We start from the raw sequence: 21129 nt of genomic DNA on the forward strand, positions 1-21129 counted from the left end.
ATTATTGCTGTTACTGAGCTAATTAAATAACCTCTTGGTTTTATTTTCTAATTTATTGCATGGGTTAATTATATTATAAAATTGGTTGTCAAGATACAGAAGAATAATTTTCTGACGTGGCTTGAAAGATTTCATGTCGTAACGAATTAAACACCCAGAGTGACAGAAATGACAGCTTAAACTATCCCGTCTGTAAAATGAACATAACATGAAATCCCTTGGAGGAGCACTACACAAACTTGACTTTGGCTTCTTTTAATCAAAGCAGATTAGAAAGGGAATTATAAAATAAGACGTGAAATTAATTGAATGAAATTATAATCATATTGGAGAGTCAGATAATATCTGAGAGTGTGTATGTGTGTATGCACGTATGTATGGATGTATGCTTGTGTATACGGATAAAAAGCTTTCTATATCTTACTAAAGAGATGTGTAAGAATGATTCGGCTTTTAAAAGAAATTAACCACTGAGTGGAAATTGTGTGATTCTGTGATTTATTAACTTACAGCCTTGGAGGTTACAGTGGGTTTTTGATGTGCTGCTAAGTTAGCCACAGCCACATTGTCACAAAGTGTAACTTCATGGACTGACTATTGCTGCAGTATCTGGGTATCTAGAACAAGAAGTGAGATAGTGAAGCCTATACAAAGAAGAGACAAGCAATGCAGCGGTCCAAAAGTCTGAATGTTCCTGTTTATTTTCTTATTTTGTCCAACATTGAAGCAAAAGAAGGAAATATTAGGTAGAAATGAACAGTATTTGGATTAAATTAATCTTTGTTGATGTTGACATCATATATCTTTTACCTAAAAGAAAAATGCATGTTAAGGACCCCTATATGGTAGCCTCTTAACTTGTAGAAGTGATTTTGGTTTAATCATTTTGCAGTAGTCATTCATTCTTCTGAAAGTGTCGGCATTTAACTGGTTTTGTTAGGCTAGCAGTTCAGATTCTGTTACCTTGTTTTGATGTACAGGGCATATAGATGAATGTCAGTGATGTCATGTGAGGAGTATTAGGATCATGTATTTATAATTCCTTATAAAAAGTGTGAGATCCTTTTTTTTTTTTTTATGTTTGTGTCTGTTATGTGTATATTCTACTTCCTTTTCAGCTGTTATTTCCTACTATGGGAAAAGGAGCAATACTTTGTAATACATGGGATCATAATATCCATAGGCAATATGGACTTGATGGATGGTGCTCTCGAGTCAAAGTGATTTATGAGTGATACTAACTTCATAATTTTTAGATATCTGTCAACTACTTACTTTCCTTTTTATTTTGCTACTCATTGGGAAGAAAAATATAAATTACCCTTCTCCTTTATTCCTGTCAGAAGATAAACCTTCCCTAGGTTTATTTCTTTGTAGGTATTTACACTAATAAATCTGTTAAGAACCTCAGTTTGCTTTCTGCTGGGCCTTGTTTCTGCCCAAGAGGCAGAATGCTTCATGTATCTGATGTAACTGTGCTGTTGTACTAAGATACTTGGTGTAGCTGCTGCCAAAGCAGGGACATAGTTTCTTATAAATACAGTTTGCAGGCACTGTTGCAAAAACACCTGACTGTCGTGTTAATGTAAGGGGTAATGGAAGTAAAACAGATCACTTGATGTGTGGTACTTCAAAAATGGAAAAGAAAATTCTGTGGAGGAAGGTGAAATCAGTGACTGGGGAAGGCAAAATCAATGACTGAAATGAAGGACTGTTCCAGTTCTTGTCACATTTATGTATTTATGTTCTCATCCTATGTTAATTCACTTCCTAGGGTAAACTTTTCTAACCAAGTTTTCTGATTTGAAACTCCAGTAAATTCAGGAGTTTATTTCTTTAGCTGCTTTTCATTCCGTGCTATGGTATTGCATCATGAAATAGATCCTCACCAGTTCAGGCCATTCATTCTCACTGGAACACCAACTACTGCAGGCAGCCGGATTCCCTGTTTGGATACTAGCTGGCCCATCTGACAGTACTGTGGTATACTGCAATTTCTCTGTCTTTTGTGGGTTTTTAAATAAAAAAAGAAGTGGATAACAGTATCTGCTCTGTACTTTTGCTAAACTCACAGGAGAAAAATAGCTATAAAACCTACCAGAAAACACTTGATTAACTCAGTGGGGAGGTAGGCTGAATAGTGAAGATGTAGCCCCCTGCTCCATTAGAGAGAGAGAAAAAGGTTGAATTAGTTCTTAAGTTATCTTTTTAATTTGACTAATCATATTAGTTACTATTACATTGATTTTAATTAAATATGAACATCACATTTGGAATATGTGTAACTCTACTACTTGTGGCCTAAGTTGTTGTACTAGTTTGGACAAATTTGGAGGAAAAATATTGTCTGATAGAAGGCAGGTTATAACCACCCTCCCCCACCAGGTTCGGGGAAAAAAGAAATTTTCCTCGGAGGAAAGTGAAAGAGATAAAAACTATTTTATCTCTTATTTAATATTTAACAAACACACAGGAAAAGGGTAATAATGCTAAATAATAAAACCTTTTGCTGTGGAGAGAAACCTGGGAAAATTTCAGAGTCCTTCTGTAGGTGTGGTCTCTCTCCTCCTCCTCAGAGCTGGGTTGGTGTGGGCCCACCTCCAGGACCTTGGTGGAAAATTCTCCCCATGTGTTCTGATGTTGTTGAAACAGTCCAGAAGAGAAGAAGGGAAAAACCCAAGTCCCAGGAAAACAAAAGTTCAACTCTCCGTCTCCCTCCGGAGCAGAGGAGCTGAAAGCTGGCTGAAAAGCAGGAAGGGTGCTTCCTCCGCTCTTGCTGCTGCAGAAGCAGAGGAGTGTGTATCTGTGTCCTTGAACAACTGCTTTGAAAAGTTTGCTTGGATTTTTTTCCTCTCCCCCCTCTCAGGCTCAGTTTAAAGGCACAGAAAGGCACAAAATTAATTTCTGAGCATAGAACAGCGATAGGGGATACACATCATAAAGTCACCCCAAGACAGTTGTAAAATGCAAAACTATAGCTTATGATCATCTACAAAGTGAAAAATTTTGTAACAGAAAATACACATTCTTGATGAATGGTAGGCCTGTTTGTCATCTCATCTTGGAATGACATTATGCATTCAGAACTTTTTTTATTAAATACATTTTATTTTAAACAAGATTTAAAAAATATTTTTTTCATAAAAATATTTTCATAAAAAGTTTTCATAAAAAGTTGACATTTTAGCTTTTAAAGTGGCTGAATGTAGCTTAGTAGGCCTTTATCTTACTACGCAGGTTTTGCTGATACTTTTATTTTGGAGGAAGCCTCTTCTCTTATTCAATAATTTACCAGAAATCCTGGTCAACCATGGAAATCCCAGGTAACTGAAGTTGGCAAATGTGACACCTATCTGTAAGAAAAGTCAGTGAATTTGTGATTGTAGGATTCTATTACTTCAGTGCAGTAAGTAGTCATCTGTTTTAGTGTGGCTCAAAAGGTTTCTAGTTTGCTCAACTCCTGAGGGAGAACAACATCTAGGGAATTAAGAGGCCTTCAAGCTGAACAAATACCTTGAAATATAGTCTTTGGTAGAGACATATCATTAGACATGCTGTTTACACATATCTTTAAAATCTAGCAATGTAGTCTCCCCAGTAGGAGACAGTAAAAGCTCATAATGTATTCCATTCTGCATCTCTGTAATTTCTTTTCCTGTTATCTTTTACTTGTTGGGTAGTTTTAACAATTCAAATTGTAAAGATTCAATTAATTGTATTTGACCCATGGAAATAAATTTAGAAGATACCAATTTCCTCTGAGTTTTGTGGTATTTGTTAGCATGGTAGGTTACAGGGACTCAAACCTCCCATGTCTGAAAGATAGACTATACCATGTATTTAATAGTTCAAGTTTTGTTAGCCTGCTGCAGCCAGCCAGCATCGTGTTAGTTCAAAACCAGCCAAAGTTTTGTGTTGTTTTTACCAGATGGTTGTTCAGGCTCTCTTTTCACCATAAGTGACATCTGGACATTGCATTGTTGTGATGTTTATGAGATACAGAACTGAATGGAAAGAATTGGGTGGATGACTTTGTGTGGGATATTGTGCGGGTGGTGGGAACAAGATACTGCATTGGAGGGGACATCTGAAAGGTAGGCTGCGGATGTAGAGAATCCTTACCTCGTTAGTTCTTGTGTTTGCTGAGTTGCTTGTACTGTTGTTTTTCTGTGTTCTTATGGTTGCTGTGCTTGAGATGTCATTACAGGGATCCAGTTTTCAGAGCATGTGCAAGTCATCATCTAAAAATCCCCAAAATGTACCTTGAGGGAGCTCCTGGAAAAAGACAGTTCTTGATTACAGTTGAGCAATTTCTAGCATCTTTTAAGAATAAAACAGTTCTGAAATGTAGCCTGTCTATCATATTCTGAATGAGGCCCAGGTTTGAAAACGGTCCTTTAGGGTTCCCCAAGAAACTTCCAAATGGATTTCAGGGCAACCAGAATTTTCTGGTGTGCAAATAAGCATTTTCCTGAGAGAAAAGAACTACTACTTCAATTTTGGTATGTGAAAACTATAGTGTTAAAATTCTTGAGGCTTTACAAACTATTTTGGTGAGCTTTATAAAAATGTCTTCCTTTCTCCGACGTTTTTGGATTTCAGTGTGCGCATTGTGGTAAGCTTTTTTCTGTCCTTCTTCCTGTTCTGACACTATATAACTTCATCCATATGCTTATACATTGTGATTTATGTCAAGATTCGGGTTTACAGCTTCCTGCATTTGTTGTATTTTGCATTGCTCAAGTGGAGGAGCTTGCCATGGTGCAGCTACAGGAAAGCCAATGAAAGGCTGCTTGGGGTTGTCTTGTTCCTAGGGTGTTTTTGCCTTTAAAGATTAAATTTATATTTTTGTAGGTGCAGTGTGAAACCATCATAAGCATACTGCATAATGTATTTGTTGCATAAAGCTATCACGATAAGAGCAGCGCTGTGTGAAGTGTTTCTGCTCCCACCCTGTTGTAGCTGCAGGTATTCCCTGGAGCAGGTATCCAGGTTACCATCCTTCCAGAGCTCTGGGAGCACAGGTGGGAGGCAACAGCAGCTGTCCTCAGATGAGCAAAATAGTCCCCTTGCTGCAGTGACAATAATCTACAAGTAAACGTTTAACAAATCCTTCTTGGCCATTTAACAAGAATTAATGTTTGATCTCAGATTTAGCAACAAGGTTACATGATGTAACACCCCCCCCCGCCATCAAATTTGAGGCTTATGTTAGACACTTAAGAGTGAACAAAACTAATGAGGGAGGGAGGCAATCCAACTCTCTCTGGGTTCTCATTATAGAATTATGAAGATTTGTTTCTTGGAAGCATTTTTAAAGAATGATTTTCAGCAGCAGATTGCAAACTTACTTTCCTTCCTCTGATTTTTTAAATGCGTTTTAGCTTCCATACCAGTCTATCAATACACAGCTAAAACTGATGTTTTCAGAGGATGCCTTGTAATATGCCTAGCTTATTGGAAAAACTTACTACTCATTACCAACCAGAATGCAGAAATGGCATAATTCAGCAAGAGATATTTCAGCTGGTGTGGTCTTAAGAGCAGACTTTATGCTGCTTAACACAAGAACTTTAGAGGTAGATGGAGTGTGCATTTACTTTGTTGTATTGTAGAGAACAATTTCCAGTATTTCAGATATGCTTTGAAGATAGATGAGGAACGCAGTTTGGAAGAAGGCAAATCAGAGTCAATTAGTGCCCAGGTGGTGGTGGTGGTATCATTGTTATGGAGCGTCTTTGATTAAGACGTAAAAAACCATGGTTGTGCATTCAGCCTTTCCTGAATCTGATTGTAAAAGGGGCTTATAAGTAGGCAAAGATCATTTGAAGCCTATCTTTTGAAATTTTATTTTCCTGAGAAATAGAAATTTGAATAAAAACTTCAAACAGTTTCCAACCTCTGTACTTCTTAAATTTTGATCCTGTAAGCTGATGATCAGCAGTCAGCACAGTGTATGTAGTAAGGTGCTTCTCAGGATTGCATTGCTAACGGAGAACATCCTCTTTCTCAAAGTTAATGATTGTTACATGTTTCCTAATATTTGCTGTCTACTCCTACAGCAGATTTTCTTCATATACAAGTTCAAGAGGGAGGTTTCTGTTAGTACTGGAAGCCTGTTACTTCGGCAAGCCTTCATCCATAGTGTGTATGTCTCAATGTGAGTCAACAAGATTCTATGGATACTCAAAATATTTTGAAACCATATGAACAGAATGTGTATTTTCCTCTAGCTAGTAAAAATCAGTCATAAAGTCTTCATAGACTTACAATATGCAGAGTCCAACCAGCTTGGCAAATAAATTGTTTGTTAAAGCATATTCTGGCTGTGTCTCCAAACTGCATTTAGACAAAATAGCATTTTGTTCGTGCCAGGTATTGGACTGTCTGCTGGAGACTCAAGTTTTCTATTCAAGGAGGTTGGAGCAGATTTTTGACATGACCAATGACCTTCCTAGAGAAAAATGTTAGTAGAAAATTTGTCCTTTGTGCACATTTTATGGGAGGAGGAGAGAGGTGTTTTATTTTGCCTGTTAGTAGTGTATGATGTCCTGAATGAAGAAAAAAATTTATTGGGTTTTTTTTTAAAGAGTTAGTGGTTCAGTAGAAGAGAAATAATCTGAGGTTTAGTACTTGTTTAATGGGCTTATTCCAGGTTCCTCTGACACTGATTATGAAGCTAGATATAAAAGTGTTGTCTTTCTAAGAAGAGAACTTGATCTGGAAATCTGTACCAGGATTAACAAATGTCTTCTCTCAGTAATGTTTGCCTGAGTCCAGATTAGATACATTAGTAATTAGGAATTGTTTCCATCTTAATGGTGATGTGAAAAGCTTACTCTAAGGCTTATTTGTCAGTTGTTAGTTATGCTTCTAAACTGTACAGAAGCATCTTAATTATTCTTATTGTTTAGTGTTGTGGTGGTATAACGCCAGCCAGAAATTAAACTGCAAATAATACTCTCCCCTTCCCTCTCTGGTGAGAGAGGAACAAAGTCTGAGATGTGGGTTGAGATACCAATTTACGGAAAGCAAACAACAATGGAATAAGAAATGCACAGTAAAAGCATCAATATTAACAACAAAAGTATGCAAAAAAAAAAGGTGCTTTACACGCAAAAGGTGTTCACCACCTCAGCTTAGTTCTGGCTTCTCCAGACAAAGACAAGATGGCAGGTGCTCCCACAGTCAGTGTTTCTTGTCCCTAGCTCTGAGACAATGAAAAACATTGATGGACAACTGCCTGAAAACCAGGTGACATCGCACCATGCCAGCTGGTTCTGGACAGCTCTGCTGGGACTCCGTCCCATGCAGTACCGCTGCTTTTGACCAATCCATGCCTCTGGGGCTTGCTTTGGGCTCAGCTCCTCTTGTCCTGGTTTTGCTGCTGCTTCATTTCCCATGGCCACTTCCCGCAATGGCACCGTGCCACACTGTCTCTGTTGAGGTTTGATTCTGTGCCAGCTCCGCTTTAGACCACTTTGCGAGGATCCACTGGGCTCAGCTGCATTCATCACCCGGAGCCACACTCCCTGAGGGATGGGAAGGGATGGGCAGGTGCGAGGGAGGGCAGGGTCCACATGGCTGGTCCTGGCAACCTTCCCCAGAGAGAGAGAGTGGAGACAGTGTCCCGCTCATGGTGTGTTCTCACCCTTTGCTTCCCCTGAAGCCATGCCCCGTGAGGACATGTGTGGTATAGAACAGCAGCCTGGCCAGGCCCATGTGGTTTTGAGCTCTGACACCTCTCCAAAAGTGGGGCAAATGTCTTCTGTGTCTCCTCCGATGGGTCTCTGAGTCAATTGTGTGCTTTAAACCCATGCAGCAATTAATTTGTTGTACTGAACTCATCTTTGTTTCTACTTTATTCTTTTGCATTTGTCTTTTGTACATCTGCTTTCATATGTAATTTTTTGGGGGCTTATTTTTGTGTTCTGGTGCATCTTCATTATTCTTTCTCATATCTTCTTTCTTTCTCTCTGACCCATTTTTTGGCATCTATTGTATTCATCAGAGATTTCCATCTAGCATTATATGACAGGTTCTTCTGTAGGAGTTTATAGGAGATATGCTGGGAGAAGATTTCATTTGTTCTCCCTTTGCAACTGTGCTTCTGTCTAAAATTGTGTTTAAATGTGATAGGAAGAAAGACTCTGGTGCCTCTAAATGTTGACTGTGCTCAAACCTGCCACATTATTATCAGCTTAAACTTCTGGAAACTGGAAGAAGAAAAGAGTGCATTGTATTTCAGCATCTTTTACTGGGAAGTAATTGTGAATATAGATATCAAGTGCACTTAATTACTTGAGTTAATGTCATTGTGACGAAGTTGCACAAAACCATCAGCACCAGTTTTACATTTTGGCTCCACATTAATAAGCAGCCATATACAAGCAATCAATAAAGTAGAAAAGAAACCATTTTCTAGCTCTAAGTTTCCAACAGATTATCAAGTTAATGGCTGCATTTTTATTCTGGTTTTGTAGAAGACCATATTCAGTCAGGGAATATAATTTTACATCCTTTTAGTTCTATCACTCTTTAAAAAATCTTATTATTTGTAGCACTATTTTGCTTTCATCATCCATGTTTGGTCTCAACAGACTTACATTCTAATCAGACTAAAGTGATGTACTGAGGATGAATTATGCTGGTGCATATTCAGAAAAATCTAAAGGAATACTGGACATTTTTCTAAATATCTTAACGTGATTGTAAACAGGTGAAACCACCTTGATTGTATGTTTTATGTTAAAAATGCTATCCCAGAATTGTTTGGTGGTGTTAAAATACCCAAAAATGCAGAATATTATGTGACATCAAAAAGAAAGGATTCCACATCTATTTATATATACTGTGTTTAGTCTAAAATTCTGCAAGGTTTTATATCTTACTCTGTTGGTAAAAAATACTGGAACTTATTTCTGTCAGTCCCCATAATAGGCAGTAAAACTCCAGCTCATGAATGTGTAGTGCTGTTAAGGTGGTCAGCTGTCACCCTTCCTGATCACTACTGCTGTGAGTTGTGTTCTTACAGAAATAAATGTTGTTTTGGGAAAGTTCTTGGAAGAATTTGAAGGTTCTTTTTCAACTGGATTTAATTAAATATGTAAAGTTTATTTTTCTTAAAATGTTGTGGGGCTTTATTTTTTTTTTAAAGTGTGCAGTTCGTGCAGCTACCGAAGGCAGAATCCTTGTTCTGGAAGGCTTGGAGAAGGCTGAGCGGAATGTCCTGCCAGTGTTAAACAATTTGTTGGAGAATAGGGAAATGCAGCTTGAAGATGGTCGTTTTCTCATGTCTGCAGATCGTTATGACAAACTTTTGCAGGTATGGAAATGCTGTTTGGATTTTCCTTTTCCCCCCCCCCTCCTCTTCTTGGTAGTGCTGGAATATTATTGTGAAGGAGAGACTACTTAGGAGTCAAGTGGGGGAAATCTCACCAAGGTTTTTTTTCTGGGACATTTCATAGAATGAAGTAGACAGGGTGAAAGCTAGGCAAGAAGTCGAAATACTGTTTTCAACAACAAGAGGTTTTCATCTCCACGTTGTCTACATATGAAAAAGAGTAGTCCGTGTTAACCTTGTATGAAGCTTGTATGTTTCTAAAATGTGAAAGCCACAATGTGAGAATAACTAAAATGTACTTGTGAAAAGATACTTAAGTTGAAATTGTTGCCATGAAGTTCAGATAATGCTTCAGCATGGCAATAGCATTGTTGCTAAGCTTTTAAAATATTAGGATACCAAAAGAATGAGGTCAAGATGAGCATCTCTATATTCAGTCGCTATATTGGTGCTGTTTTGCCTTTAATTTACAAAAGTATATGTAAATAGCAATCTAAACTATAGAAAATGGTTAGAGGCTTTTCCTGTGATAGGAAATGAGATTTTCGTGTTTGCTGTCATTACTGCTTCAACCATTTTAATTTCTTTGGCTTTGAGTCCCACTGCTTGGTTAGATGCTCTTCAGGCTTTTTGGAACCTAAGTAAATTACTTTTTTTTGAGTTCCAGTAGTTCTTTGCATCTTACTTCCGTGTACTGTAGTTTCCAGTCACATACCTGTCAGTCTGACACCTGCTTGCTCACCTGCTTGCTCATGTTTCTGTCACAGCTGTGGTTAGGTGTATGATTCAAACACATGTGGCACAGCAAGGAAATTTGGAATAAGCCTTCAGTCACTGATCTCTATTGCATGCAATTCCCAGCTGTGCTGAAGTACCATAGTGAATTTTTGAAAATATATCATTATTTCTTATGCCTTTCATCTGAGGTTAAAATTCTTCTGATCCATGCCTTTTCAAAAATATTTTTTAAATATTTTTATGATATTTAATTATTAGATGCAGTTACTGGAACCATTATTATTATATTTCAAAAATAAGCTTTTAAAATGTAATTGTATTTAAAGACTGAAAATGAGAATTCATAGTTAGATTTGGTTATAAAATGTATTCTTTCTTCCTGTTAAACACTTCTCTAATGATAAAATGTTTCAAAATGAGTGCCTCAGTATATGAATAGTATATGAATGAAATAAATCTCTTGCTACAATACTAAATCTAATATTGTTTTGTTGTTTGGTGACTATTGTATTATATAAAATAATGTTCAGTTTCGCTTCTCCTGTGTGAATAATTACTGTGCATTTAGGTCTCAAGGAAATGTATTCATGTATAGTTTCAGGCAGGACTTTACTGTGATGTGGACAGATAGAGTGCATTTTTGTGTGCAAAGAATCCTTTGCATGACATAATACAACATTTAATGTCCTCATGAGGGAGTCTAGTTCTGCATTATTTCATAAAATAAAGTAGAATTTGTAAATCAGACTTCTAAAATGGAGATTTTAGTTATCTTTACACTTATGAGAGAGGGAAAAAAGAACAAAATAAAACTTGTTCATTGTAACGCACTTCTAATATTTCAGAATAAAATAAATTTTGTGATCAGTTTCTGTTCTGTTCCTTGTAAAAAGGGTGTTGCATTTGTACCTTTTCACAAAATGTAATGTGAGGTAACATCACAACAGCACCATCATCTATGTTCATTTTGGAAAAACTTGTTTTTTATCATCCACAGATTTGACCAGTTCAAGTCTTTCTAGCCATTTTGCATGAAAGATGAGAACATTCGAGAACATTACCACATTTAGGCCGAAGGATTGGGGCTTTTAGTTGAGCTGGAGCTTAGTCATCGTAAGTTTTTAATGATGCAATGTGGGTTTTTTCTCCCTGTTGCTTTATCTTAATTCATTTAGGAGCATACAAAATCAGAGTTGGATGCATGGAAGATTGTTCGGGTTAGTGAAGATTTTCGAGTGATAGCCTTGGGCCTGCCAGTACCTAAATACTCTGGTAACCCTTTGGATCCACCCCTTCGCTCTCGATTTCAAGCTAGAGATGTTTATCACCTGCCCTTTAAGGTGAGTGTCATAGCAGAAGACTGGATCATTTGTATTGAGTAGAGATAATATTCTGATGTTATGTTTTACTTACTTCACCTCTGAAAAGAATTCTTGAGTAATAAATCTTATCTTAAACTGCATTTTTCATATTTTCATATTGCACATTTAAATTCCTGACATGCAGTCTTAGAGTTGCCATGGAATGTTGCAGCAGAAAAGTAACTTCCATAACACAAATAACCCCAGAAGAAAGAATTTGATCTTTTTTTTATTCTTAAATAAAACTAATTCTGTGTCAAGGAGTGAGTAGAATCCTCATGTCTAAATTAGAGGGAAAGATGGGAAATGCTTCATATTTCATGACCTGTGACCCACAGTATGATGCCAAAATTAACTTACTTTGTGATTTCATGTTCTATTTCCAGGACCATCTTCAGCTATTATATTCAATTGGATCAAACATTTCCACAGAGAGGTAATTTCTCATAATTACAAGAGAAATTGAATGAATGAATGAATGAATGAATGAAGCTATGTCCTTTCAGGATTCCATGCTATTTTTGTGTCTCTATCACTGCTTAGAGACCAGAGCTGAAGAAATTTTTAACACGTGTGGGTATATGCTCACACAGCTTTTTGTATGCAGCGTTCATATAATGAATCTTTAATGCTTTAGAACTTTGGTCACACCTTACTTGTGTGCACTCAGAAGTATTTTCAGCATCGTTTACTGTATTTAACTCTTTATGCTTTAGTATTTTAAATATAGATAGCGTGTATAAAACTCTGTAATTACTTTTTCCTGTGCAGAATTTCTCAGCTCCTGTCTTTTGCTACAACTCTCTGCTCTCAAGAATCTTCTACATTGGGACTTCCAGATTTTCCTTTAGACAGCTTATCGGCTACAGTTCAGATTTTGGTATGTGCATACACGTGCTGTGAAACTGTATGGGTTTAAAAATTCTCAGAATTAGAGCTGGTTTATTCATGTTGTTAGAAGAAGATTAACATGAATATTTAAAAAAAAAACCTGAAAAAGCTAAGAATAGTTTGAGGGAGAAAAGTCTCAGTCATATATCTCTGGATAATACTTTAACCAAGCATATAGCATAATACTGAAGGACAAAGTATGGTATGACGTAAGATTTGTGTTGTTATTAAATGTATCTTAGTGCTCAATTTATTATTTTTTCCCCCTCTGGTAAATCATGTTACCTGACTTCAGGGCATCTACAGTTTATCTGATGGCACTGAGGTAGTGAGTGGAGAGAAATAAAAACCACAACCTGAAAGTGCTTTGAATTTAATGTTACACATGTAAATCAGATTGATTGCATTACAAAGACACCTGTTGCTCTCCACTGACAGCTTAAAGGACCCAAAACAAACATGGGCATAGGAAACAGTTAAATTGTATGAGAATAAGCCTACATTAGGCCTTTGGGCTGACTGGTAGATTTAGAATAAACAGAAATGGAGGATTACGTGAATATGCAGTTTGTGCACGCTTGAAGATGCAGTGCTTCCTGACCGCTACAGTCCACAGGGAAATAGGAATTGTACATCTGCAGGGTTCACAGTGACAGGTCAGGCAGGTCAGGACTAAAGCTGTGGCAGTCTTCCTGCTTTCCTGGGTAGTCCTTTGTCTCTTGGACTTTATAATTACATGGTAAAATGTCAAAGACAAAATTGAAGGTACCTCCTGAAGGAAGTTAGGGACGTGAGATCTGTATAAAGAGGTAGGGTTTTGGTGCCCTTTTGCATGCAGGAAGATATGGTCAACCCAGGAGGGCAAAATACCAGGAGAGTTTCTCAGACCCTCTCTCCAAGGTACAGGTGTCTGTAGAAGGAACTCAGGATAGTTCTCTGTTGTTTCATGTGCAGTCATTTCACCTGTGGTACTGCTCAGCAGCAGATCACTTCCTCCATATTTTATTGGATTGGGTACATTAAAGCATATCAATTACTTGTGTTACTGTGGTGTTCAGTCCCCTCAGCTGTGCTGGATACTTCCTGACAGAATTAGTTTTCTGAATTAGTGGTCCTACATTAGATATTAAGAAGTGATGAAAATTCAAGTTCAGTGAAATGAAGTAGTATTTGGCGGGCTTTAGGTAAGAAATATGTGTTGGCTTTTAAAATAGATTGCAACTTTTTATTCTCTGAGCCCCAAAGTGAAAAATTATTTTTAAATGAATGCCAGATGGCTTTCAGAGTAACAGAAAGAAAATGAGCCCTAAGCTATTATCTAAACTATAGAGTGAAGGAAGCATTTTATATTACGTTAGAGAATGTGAAGTGTTACCATTGTATGACAGTGTCTTTTTTAGGTAGATGGAAACTGTTTCTTTTAGAATTAGTTTTAATCACTTGGATTTCTAAACTGTTCCCAGTGATTTTGAGCTACAGCATTTTTTCTTTGTTTGCTGGGTCAGTGCCATACTCTGCTTCTAGTTTAGTTGGTCTGTTTAAAAGTGTGAAGAGAGTGCATTGTGATGAGTAGTTTCTTATCCTCTGTCACAGATTCACACAGTCCCAAAACATAGTTTCTTGTTTTGAGGACTTCTGCCTGACAAAAGGGAGAATTTTTTCATAGGGGCCTGTTCTGAAGAGGCTTATTTTATACATTCCATTGTAATTATTATTAATTTGAGGTAATGTGGAAAAATTACACGGTATGTCTTTATATATAGATGGAGGGCTTTTAAAACGCAACAAAGGGCTCCCTAATCCTTAAAGCTGTACACTTACTACAGTGCAATAAATGGTTTATTTTTACTGATTTTTTTTTTTATATTGTGGAACATTATAAATATTATATGCTTAATATATGCTTATAAATTGAATTACGCATTTCATAAAATATGTGTCTCCTGGCTTAATTTCCAAGGAACTCTTCTTTCAGTTGTGTGCTTATGTAAATACAAGTGTATAACTGAAAATCAGTTAAATTTATTTGAATTCTTTATTTACTTTGATGAAGGCTTAAAAAGATAGTGGCAGTCAAATGACTGTTTTTCACTAGTGTTACAAACAAGTAGTCCTTAAAAATTTGCAAGTAATTTTTGAAGCAAACAATCAATTAACTTAGGGAGTTTGAAATTCCTTCTTTCTACCCAGAAAGTCTTTATGCGTAGTGTCTTCAGTAGTCATAAATGCATTTCTTTTTCTTCATTACTGCAGCAAAATAGTCAAATCTTTTTCTAGTTTAGGCAGCAATTGACAAAAAGTTAGTACTTAAATCTAACAAGGAGTTAGTAAAAAAAATAGGTTGTTTTGCATACTTAGTAACTCTTTTCAAAATAAAACAGTTTTAATCAACCTGTTAGAAATTTCTATTAACTGATTTGTTAAGTAGAATCTGTACAATATAATAGAATCAAAATTAAATACTATAAATAGCTGTGAATGTGTAGATCATTATTGAAGTACAGATTTCTTGTCATATTGTTTCTTTTCTAGTAGTACTGTGAAACTCATTTAACTGTGGTGGGATTTGTCTCTCTTGGCCATATTCGTCTTTAGGTATCTGAGCTGCCCACTGTAGCTTCCATTTATACACAGTAAAGAAAATAATTTTTAGGACATAGTTCTAATCTACTTTGGACATTTATGTTGTAATGAATTACACCTGAGAAATGCCTGTTTTGACATCTAATCAAATACTGCTTGTAGTGGTCCTTGAAGTTCAAAGCTATGCAGGGTTTTGGGTTAATGGCTGGTGACAGAATGAGTCAATAATTTTTTCAATTTTTATTTTTAAATTTGAATTAGGATACCTTTCCTATGATGTCAGTCCAGCATGTTATAGACCGGCTTTACCCCTATAATCTTTTCCTTGGAAAGGAAGGCAGGACTGCAGTCAAAGACATGTTAAAAGTAAGTATTGCACGTTTAAATTGTAATTCCAGGGAGTGATGGATTATGGTAGTAGTTCTCCTGACTAATATTACTTCACTACTTCTGTATAAAACCAGAAATCTTAGGTAAACTAAATGGCTATATTATTGCTAATGCTTAAAACTTTCATAGCAGTATTTAAAAAAACCCTCATAAGCTAGTTAATTTTGTTATAGTGAAAGGTGAAACCTCTAGGTTCTTTGGAATATTTAGACCTCAGTTAAAGACTACAGGAAAGTCGTCATTATATAATAAGTGGTTAATTAATTTGAAAGTAGTTACTTGTATGGTTAAGGTAGTCAAATGTTTAAAAAATACCTCTAGCATTTGACCTTTAAAAGAAGATTCTAAAAAGACTATAGATACCACATGCACAAAGTACATTCACTATAGCATGATTATAGATTGTATTAGTCTCTGGATTTGGTCTGTGTTATTTTTTTGTTGCTTATTGTTGGTCAGATCTGTCGGTTTGTCCATGTTTAATAGTAGCTTACGAAGCCTATAATTGTGGTGGGTTATTTAATTTATCTTTTAAAACTTAAACACAGTGTCAGCTTTCTTAAATTTTTTAATATGTTGTAAGAGTTACATATGTTGTTGAAAATGAGCATTAAAGCATTTTAGCCAGCTCCTTCAGTCCTGAAAATTAGATGTTATTTGTATGTTCATATTTGATACTCACCAGCTTTGTAGCTAGTGAATATTTGGTTTTCCTAAAACCAAGCTTATGTGTCAGGGAAATGTTTGCATCCCATCCCCGCTGACACCCTCTTTCCCCCTCCTCCCCCCTGCTTTGTGCATTGGAGTTCAGTCCTGTATTCCCTGTGTAACTGGGCTGCTCTCCTGCTTGTCTTCCTCAGTTTTGGGGTGGACAGTCCTTGCAGTTGACTAGGAGGTTTTTCTGAATTATTTGCTAGCTTTTCTGAGTTGTCAAAGTGACTCCTGTGGGGTCCTACCTACCACTTCTCTGAATAAGCCAATATGGCCTGAAGTCCAGGATCTGAAGTCATTTGTCACTTGCCTTCAACTGTTGCACAGGAGCTTCCACCTGAATATGAGGAAGAACTTCTTTACTGTGCGGGTAACCCAGCACTGGAACAGATTGCCCGGAGAGGGTGTGAAGTCTCCCTCATTGGAGATGTTCAAGAACCATCTGGACACAATCCTGCGCATGTGCTCTGGGACGACCCTGCTTGAGCAGGGAGGTTGGACCAGGTGACCCCCTGTGGTCCCTTCCAACCTGACCCATTGCGTGATTCTGTTTCATGCTGTGTTGCCCTTCCACCACAGTTTGGGGTAATTGAAGTTGCCCATAAGAACCATCATCTGTGTGGAAATAAACTTCTGTCTGTTAGCAGAGCAGTAACATTCACGTCTGTCTTAATATGCCTTTATTTTAAATACTTTGTCATTTTGTTTACTCCTTCAATTACAGATGGTGAATGTCTTTATGTTCAGTACTATCCACTTCCTTCATTTTCCATTTCTTTTTTTTAACTTTGTATTGTGCATGCTTTTGCTTCTTGTGTAAGATTGGTTTGACTTGCAAAATTTTCTTTCTCAATAATAATCTACTTTTAAATACCTCATAATTAGATTTTTCTGTGTTACTTTTCCTCTTTTTTTTTTTAATCTTCTTCATCACTACTTTACAAACTTATTATGTCAACAAGTACATATAATCTTATTTGGAATTTTATTCTATTTGCACACAACAAATCTTGTTAAGCAATGAACCTTAAGAAATACAGAAAATAACTGGTTGTATTGAGGAACGTCTGTTTATAATGATGTTATAGTAATAGCAGCTCCAGAACAATATAAATTTCGATAAGAGATTATTTTTTCCATTCTATGAGAATGGTGAGGGAGAGGAGTCTAGCAGAGGCAAGGTGATTTCTTATTCTACTTTTCTGCGGGTTTCCTAAGAGTGTCCAGGTAATAACTGGCACTGAATACTTTTTGCTGTGTAAAAGGAAATGCTGACCTTAACTGAGTGGTAACAAGAGTTGAAAAAAAAAAGCACTGGAATTGTGTTGGCATTGATGGATTAATTTGTGTATTCAATCACTTCTTAACACCAGCTAACATTTAAAGAAAAAAAACCCCTAATTTCAGATGATGGAATGTGAAGTTTAGGTGTCAACTCAGAGACAGATACAGGGTTGTAGTAATATAGCTGATAACATACCCTAGTTTCAGGATATCTTCCCTTCCAGTGAGCTGTTGGAGCAGAGAAGTGAGATAGCCAGTGGTTATGCCAAACAGGTAGTTTTGGCAGTTGTTAGATGCCATGCGTGTTTCCTGAGGAGATCATATTCTTAAGGCACTGTCTTCCCAAATGTTACCTTCAGCTTGGGGAAATCCTTTCCTTACACACCTCCTTGCTTACTGAGACTACACCAAAATATAGCATTGCTTGTAAATCTTATTCTCAATAATGAAATAATGCAAAATACTGATTTACACCTTCCCTGGGGGTGAAGGTAGTTTCTTGGGAGCATTTGTGGATGAGAAACTTGATGCGACCCAGCAATGTGAGCTTTGAGCTGAGAAAGCCAACCGGATCCTGGTCTGTGTCAAAAGCAGCGTGGCCAGCAGGTCGAGGGAGGGGATTCTGCCCCTCTGTTCCTCTCATGTGAGGTCCCACCTGGAATAATGTTGAAGAAGAAAGGGTGTCTATCAACCAACTTTTTAATTTGATGCTAATGTAACTCCTTGTTTCAAACTAGTTGCCATAAAAAAAGTATTTAAGGATCGCGTGCTAATCCAGCGTCAGCAGTGGTCTTTAGAGGTGCTTAACGTACATTTGCATTTGTACAACATACACAAGCATTTGTACAAGTGCTAAAGTTTTCAGCATTTGTCAGTTCATTAGCTTGCAACAGACAGGATGGAAGTACCAAAATAAACTTGTAAATGATGTGCCTTTGTTTACCCTTATTTGAAGTTTCTGTACTTTGGCAACTGTATCAATTTGTATTCTGATTCTTAAAGATAATCCTTAACTGAGAAAGTCTTACAACGGAAAATATGAGTTGGTTGGAATTTTGGGCTTTAACATTATTCTGTACTTGCATGAAATACTGGCATGACAAATTATTTTGACTGACAGATGAACATCTGAAATATAATTGTAAAAATTAAGTAAAAAAGTATTTAAGGTTTTTCTCTGCAAGACTGAGGTACGGAGAAATCACTGATTTCAAGGAAAACAGCTTCCAGCTAAACATTCTCAAACAATAAGCTTGAGCATGTATGATGTATCTCCCACAGCATTGGAATTTTCTGTATGCAACTGAGACGTTTTTATAAAACTGGCTTCATTTAGGCGTGTAAGAGGCTCCACACTTTCTATACTTATTTCTTCGTTGTCCCATAAACTTTTAGTATTTTATTCCAGATTCATTGGGTGTTTTGGGTTTGCTCTTTTAATTCTCACACGCCTTTTGCACGCCTCTTTTTCACAGTGTTGGAAACACCCACTGTTTGGATTTTTTTACCTTCTAATCAGGAGAATTTTTCCATGAGATCTTAGAAATAACATACAGAACAGATTTGTCTTAATAAATGAGCAAGTGACTTTTAGCCTATATCCTTTTCTAACTTCACTCGAAAGCCCTAGAATTTTGCTTCATTTTTTTTCGTGCTTTGATTAATTCTGTGTTTATTGACTTGATCTTACACAAAAAGTTTTTTTATTGCCTTTACTCATTTTTGTATTACTTGCACACCCACTTCAATCTTACCTGACCTCCTCATTGAAAACTGTTTCCCTGCCTCACGGTACGTAGGAGCTCTTGTAAGACTGGAATTCTATTTCATGTCTAGACAAGAAAGAATTCCTCAGAAGAATTCTTTTCTCTTGTAAGATATTTCTGTTGCAAATTTTGTTCTAAGGAAGGATTTGTTTCTCTCTTATTCCTTCCAAAGTATTTCATAATCTTTGGGGTTTTGCATTAATAGATGCTCTTAGTGCCAATACATACCATTGTAGTGGAATCTGTCAGACTTCCTCTATCAATCTGTCCCATCTTGTACTTGCAGTTCATGTTTTGCTCCTTGTGAAGCAGTTCAGTCCTCTTGTTCTTTGAAAAATTCTTTTTCCTTCCCATGCAGAGAATCTTCCAGCCTTTTGATGTCTCTTTTGAATAGCCTGGCTGCCTTGTAGGTTCAGCCAAGTGGTCATCTGCAACTATGGCTCATTTAAGCTCTCTGTTCCTTTGACCAGCTGGATTACTGGTGTATTCTTTGCATTTTCCATTTTGAGATATTACTGATCATTAGCTGCTTCCAAGTGGTCAGAATTCCTCTTCCTTTTGTTTCCAACTTTTACATTTCACCTTTTCTCACATGTTTCTAGGCATGCAGAACGTGGCCTGATGTTTATGAACTGCCAAACCACTTCCATGGTTTTTGGCGGCTGGTCTATTCATTTTGCTTTCCTCTGAGTCAATGAGGCTGCCTGCTTCTGGCTCTCCAAGTATCTCCCAAACTTTCTGATACTGAATGTGTTCAGTTGTTCTCTCAAACCACAAATATTTTTTCCTTTGCAGCTATCAGCCTGAACATTTTATAGAGGAAGTTGTTTCTGGCTCAGCAGAAGTGTTCAATGTGTTGTACATCCATTTCATGCCACTCTGATTCCATATTTGCCTATCATAATTCTAAATTAAGAACTGCATCAAAGAGATCTGTTTTGCTCTGAAAGCCACAGGCAGTTTTGTTTGCTGTTCCTGTTCAGGTGTAAGTGTGGTAATTATTAGAGGTGTGAGGTCATTTAATTACTAGAGCATTCAGTTCAGCAGCACCTATGTGATTACATGTGATAAATTCAAATTCAGTTAGATGAATTTAAGTTGCATAAATTCAGTAACAATATACACATAGACATTCCTCTTTCACTGTCCTGACTTAATGTCTAAAAGGCTACAGAACCCTCAACAACAACAAAGAACAAACAAAAAAACCCCACCAAAACAAAAAACCCCCAACCAAACAAAAAATCACCTTAGAAATTTTAAACTCCTTTTGTGTACAAGTTCTGCTCTTGCTGTCTTCAAAGCTTTGTTACCCAGTATCCAGGGTCTGCTGGTCCAGATAATCTTGCTCACTCATGGTTATTTTCTCTTGTTGGTAAGGGATTTTAGTGTACAAGCAGTTGGCAATTTTGTGTATAATCACCCTTGACTCTATCCAAAATGCCATTAACTTAGTAAGAATATTGCAATTTACTAATGAAGATAAGAGTGAGAACATTTGGTAGTTGCTTTCACAGAATCATAGTTGGAGTGTTTCTTAGAATCATACTTGGAGACAGTATTCAGTAGGCATTCCTGCCCTCTCTTGTTTAAAAATTTAATAGTGTCTGAAGTAGACTCAGCTGTTTCAATAAGAATATAATTTCGTGCAGCCCTTTACTAAAGCACATTTATCTTAAATATGTGTTTAAACATAATATTTTTGTAGGCTTTTTTCCCAGAATGGAAATTTACAAAGTGATGAAGAGCAAAAGCTTTCGTAAAAATCCATCTCAGTTTTCTTTCTAAACTTCAGTAGGCACTGCTATGAATCCTAGTAGTAATAATAATACATGCCTTTTAAGAGTTGTTTTCATTAATGACTTCTGTTTAAAAAACTCTGTTTTCTAGGAATTCTAAGGAGTTGGACAGTATTCCTTTTTCTCTTGTTTACTCGAGTTTCACTCTGTTGAATAAAATGGCACTACGATTTCAGTGGTTTCAGTTATTAGCTTTTTTTTGTGCATAACGTTCCCAGTATGACTCTCCTTCCTGAACATGACTCTCCTTCCTGAACATTTTT

At 36.8% G+C, this 21129-nt stretch overlaps 1 protein-coding gene across 1 annotated transcript in view; it reads left to right on the forward strand.

The window, feature by feature from the left end:
• The window catches only part of VWA8 (von Willebrand factor A domain containing 8), a 181433-nt gene that overhangs the window by 29128 nt on the left and 131176 nt on the right, over positions 1-21129 (forward strand). The window contains exons 5-9 of the mRNA XM_048295381.1: positions 9158-9325; positions 11257-11421; positions 11829-11878; positions 12214-12322; positions 15178-15282. Of these exons, the coding sequence (XP_048151338.1) occupies positions 9158-9325; positions 11257-11421; positions 11829-11878; positions 12214-12322; positions 15178-15282 (597 nt within the window). The remainder of the gene's footprint in view (positions 1-9157; positions 9326-11256; positions 11422-11828; positions 11879-12213; positions 12323-15177; positions 15283-21129) is intronic.

Source organism: Corvus hawaiiensis, chromosome 2, assembly GCF_020740725.1.
Source record: "Corvus hawaiiensis isolate bCorHaw1 chromosome 2, bCorHaw1.pri.cur, whole genome shotgun sequence".
Classification (NCBI taxonomy): Eukaryota; Metazoa; Chordata; class Aves; order Passeriformes; family Corvidae; genus Corvus; species Corvus hawaiiensis.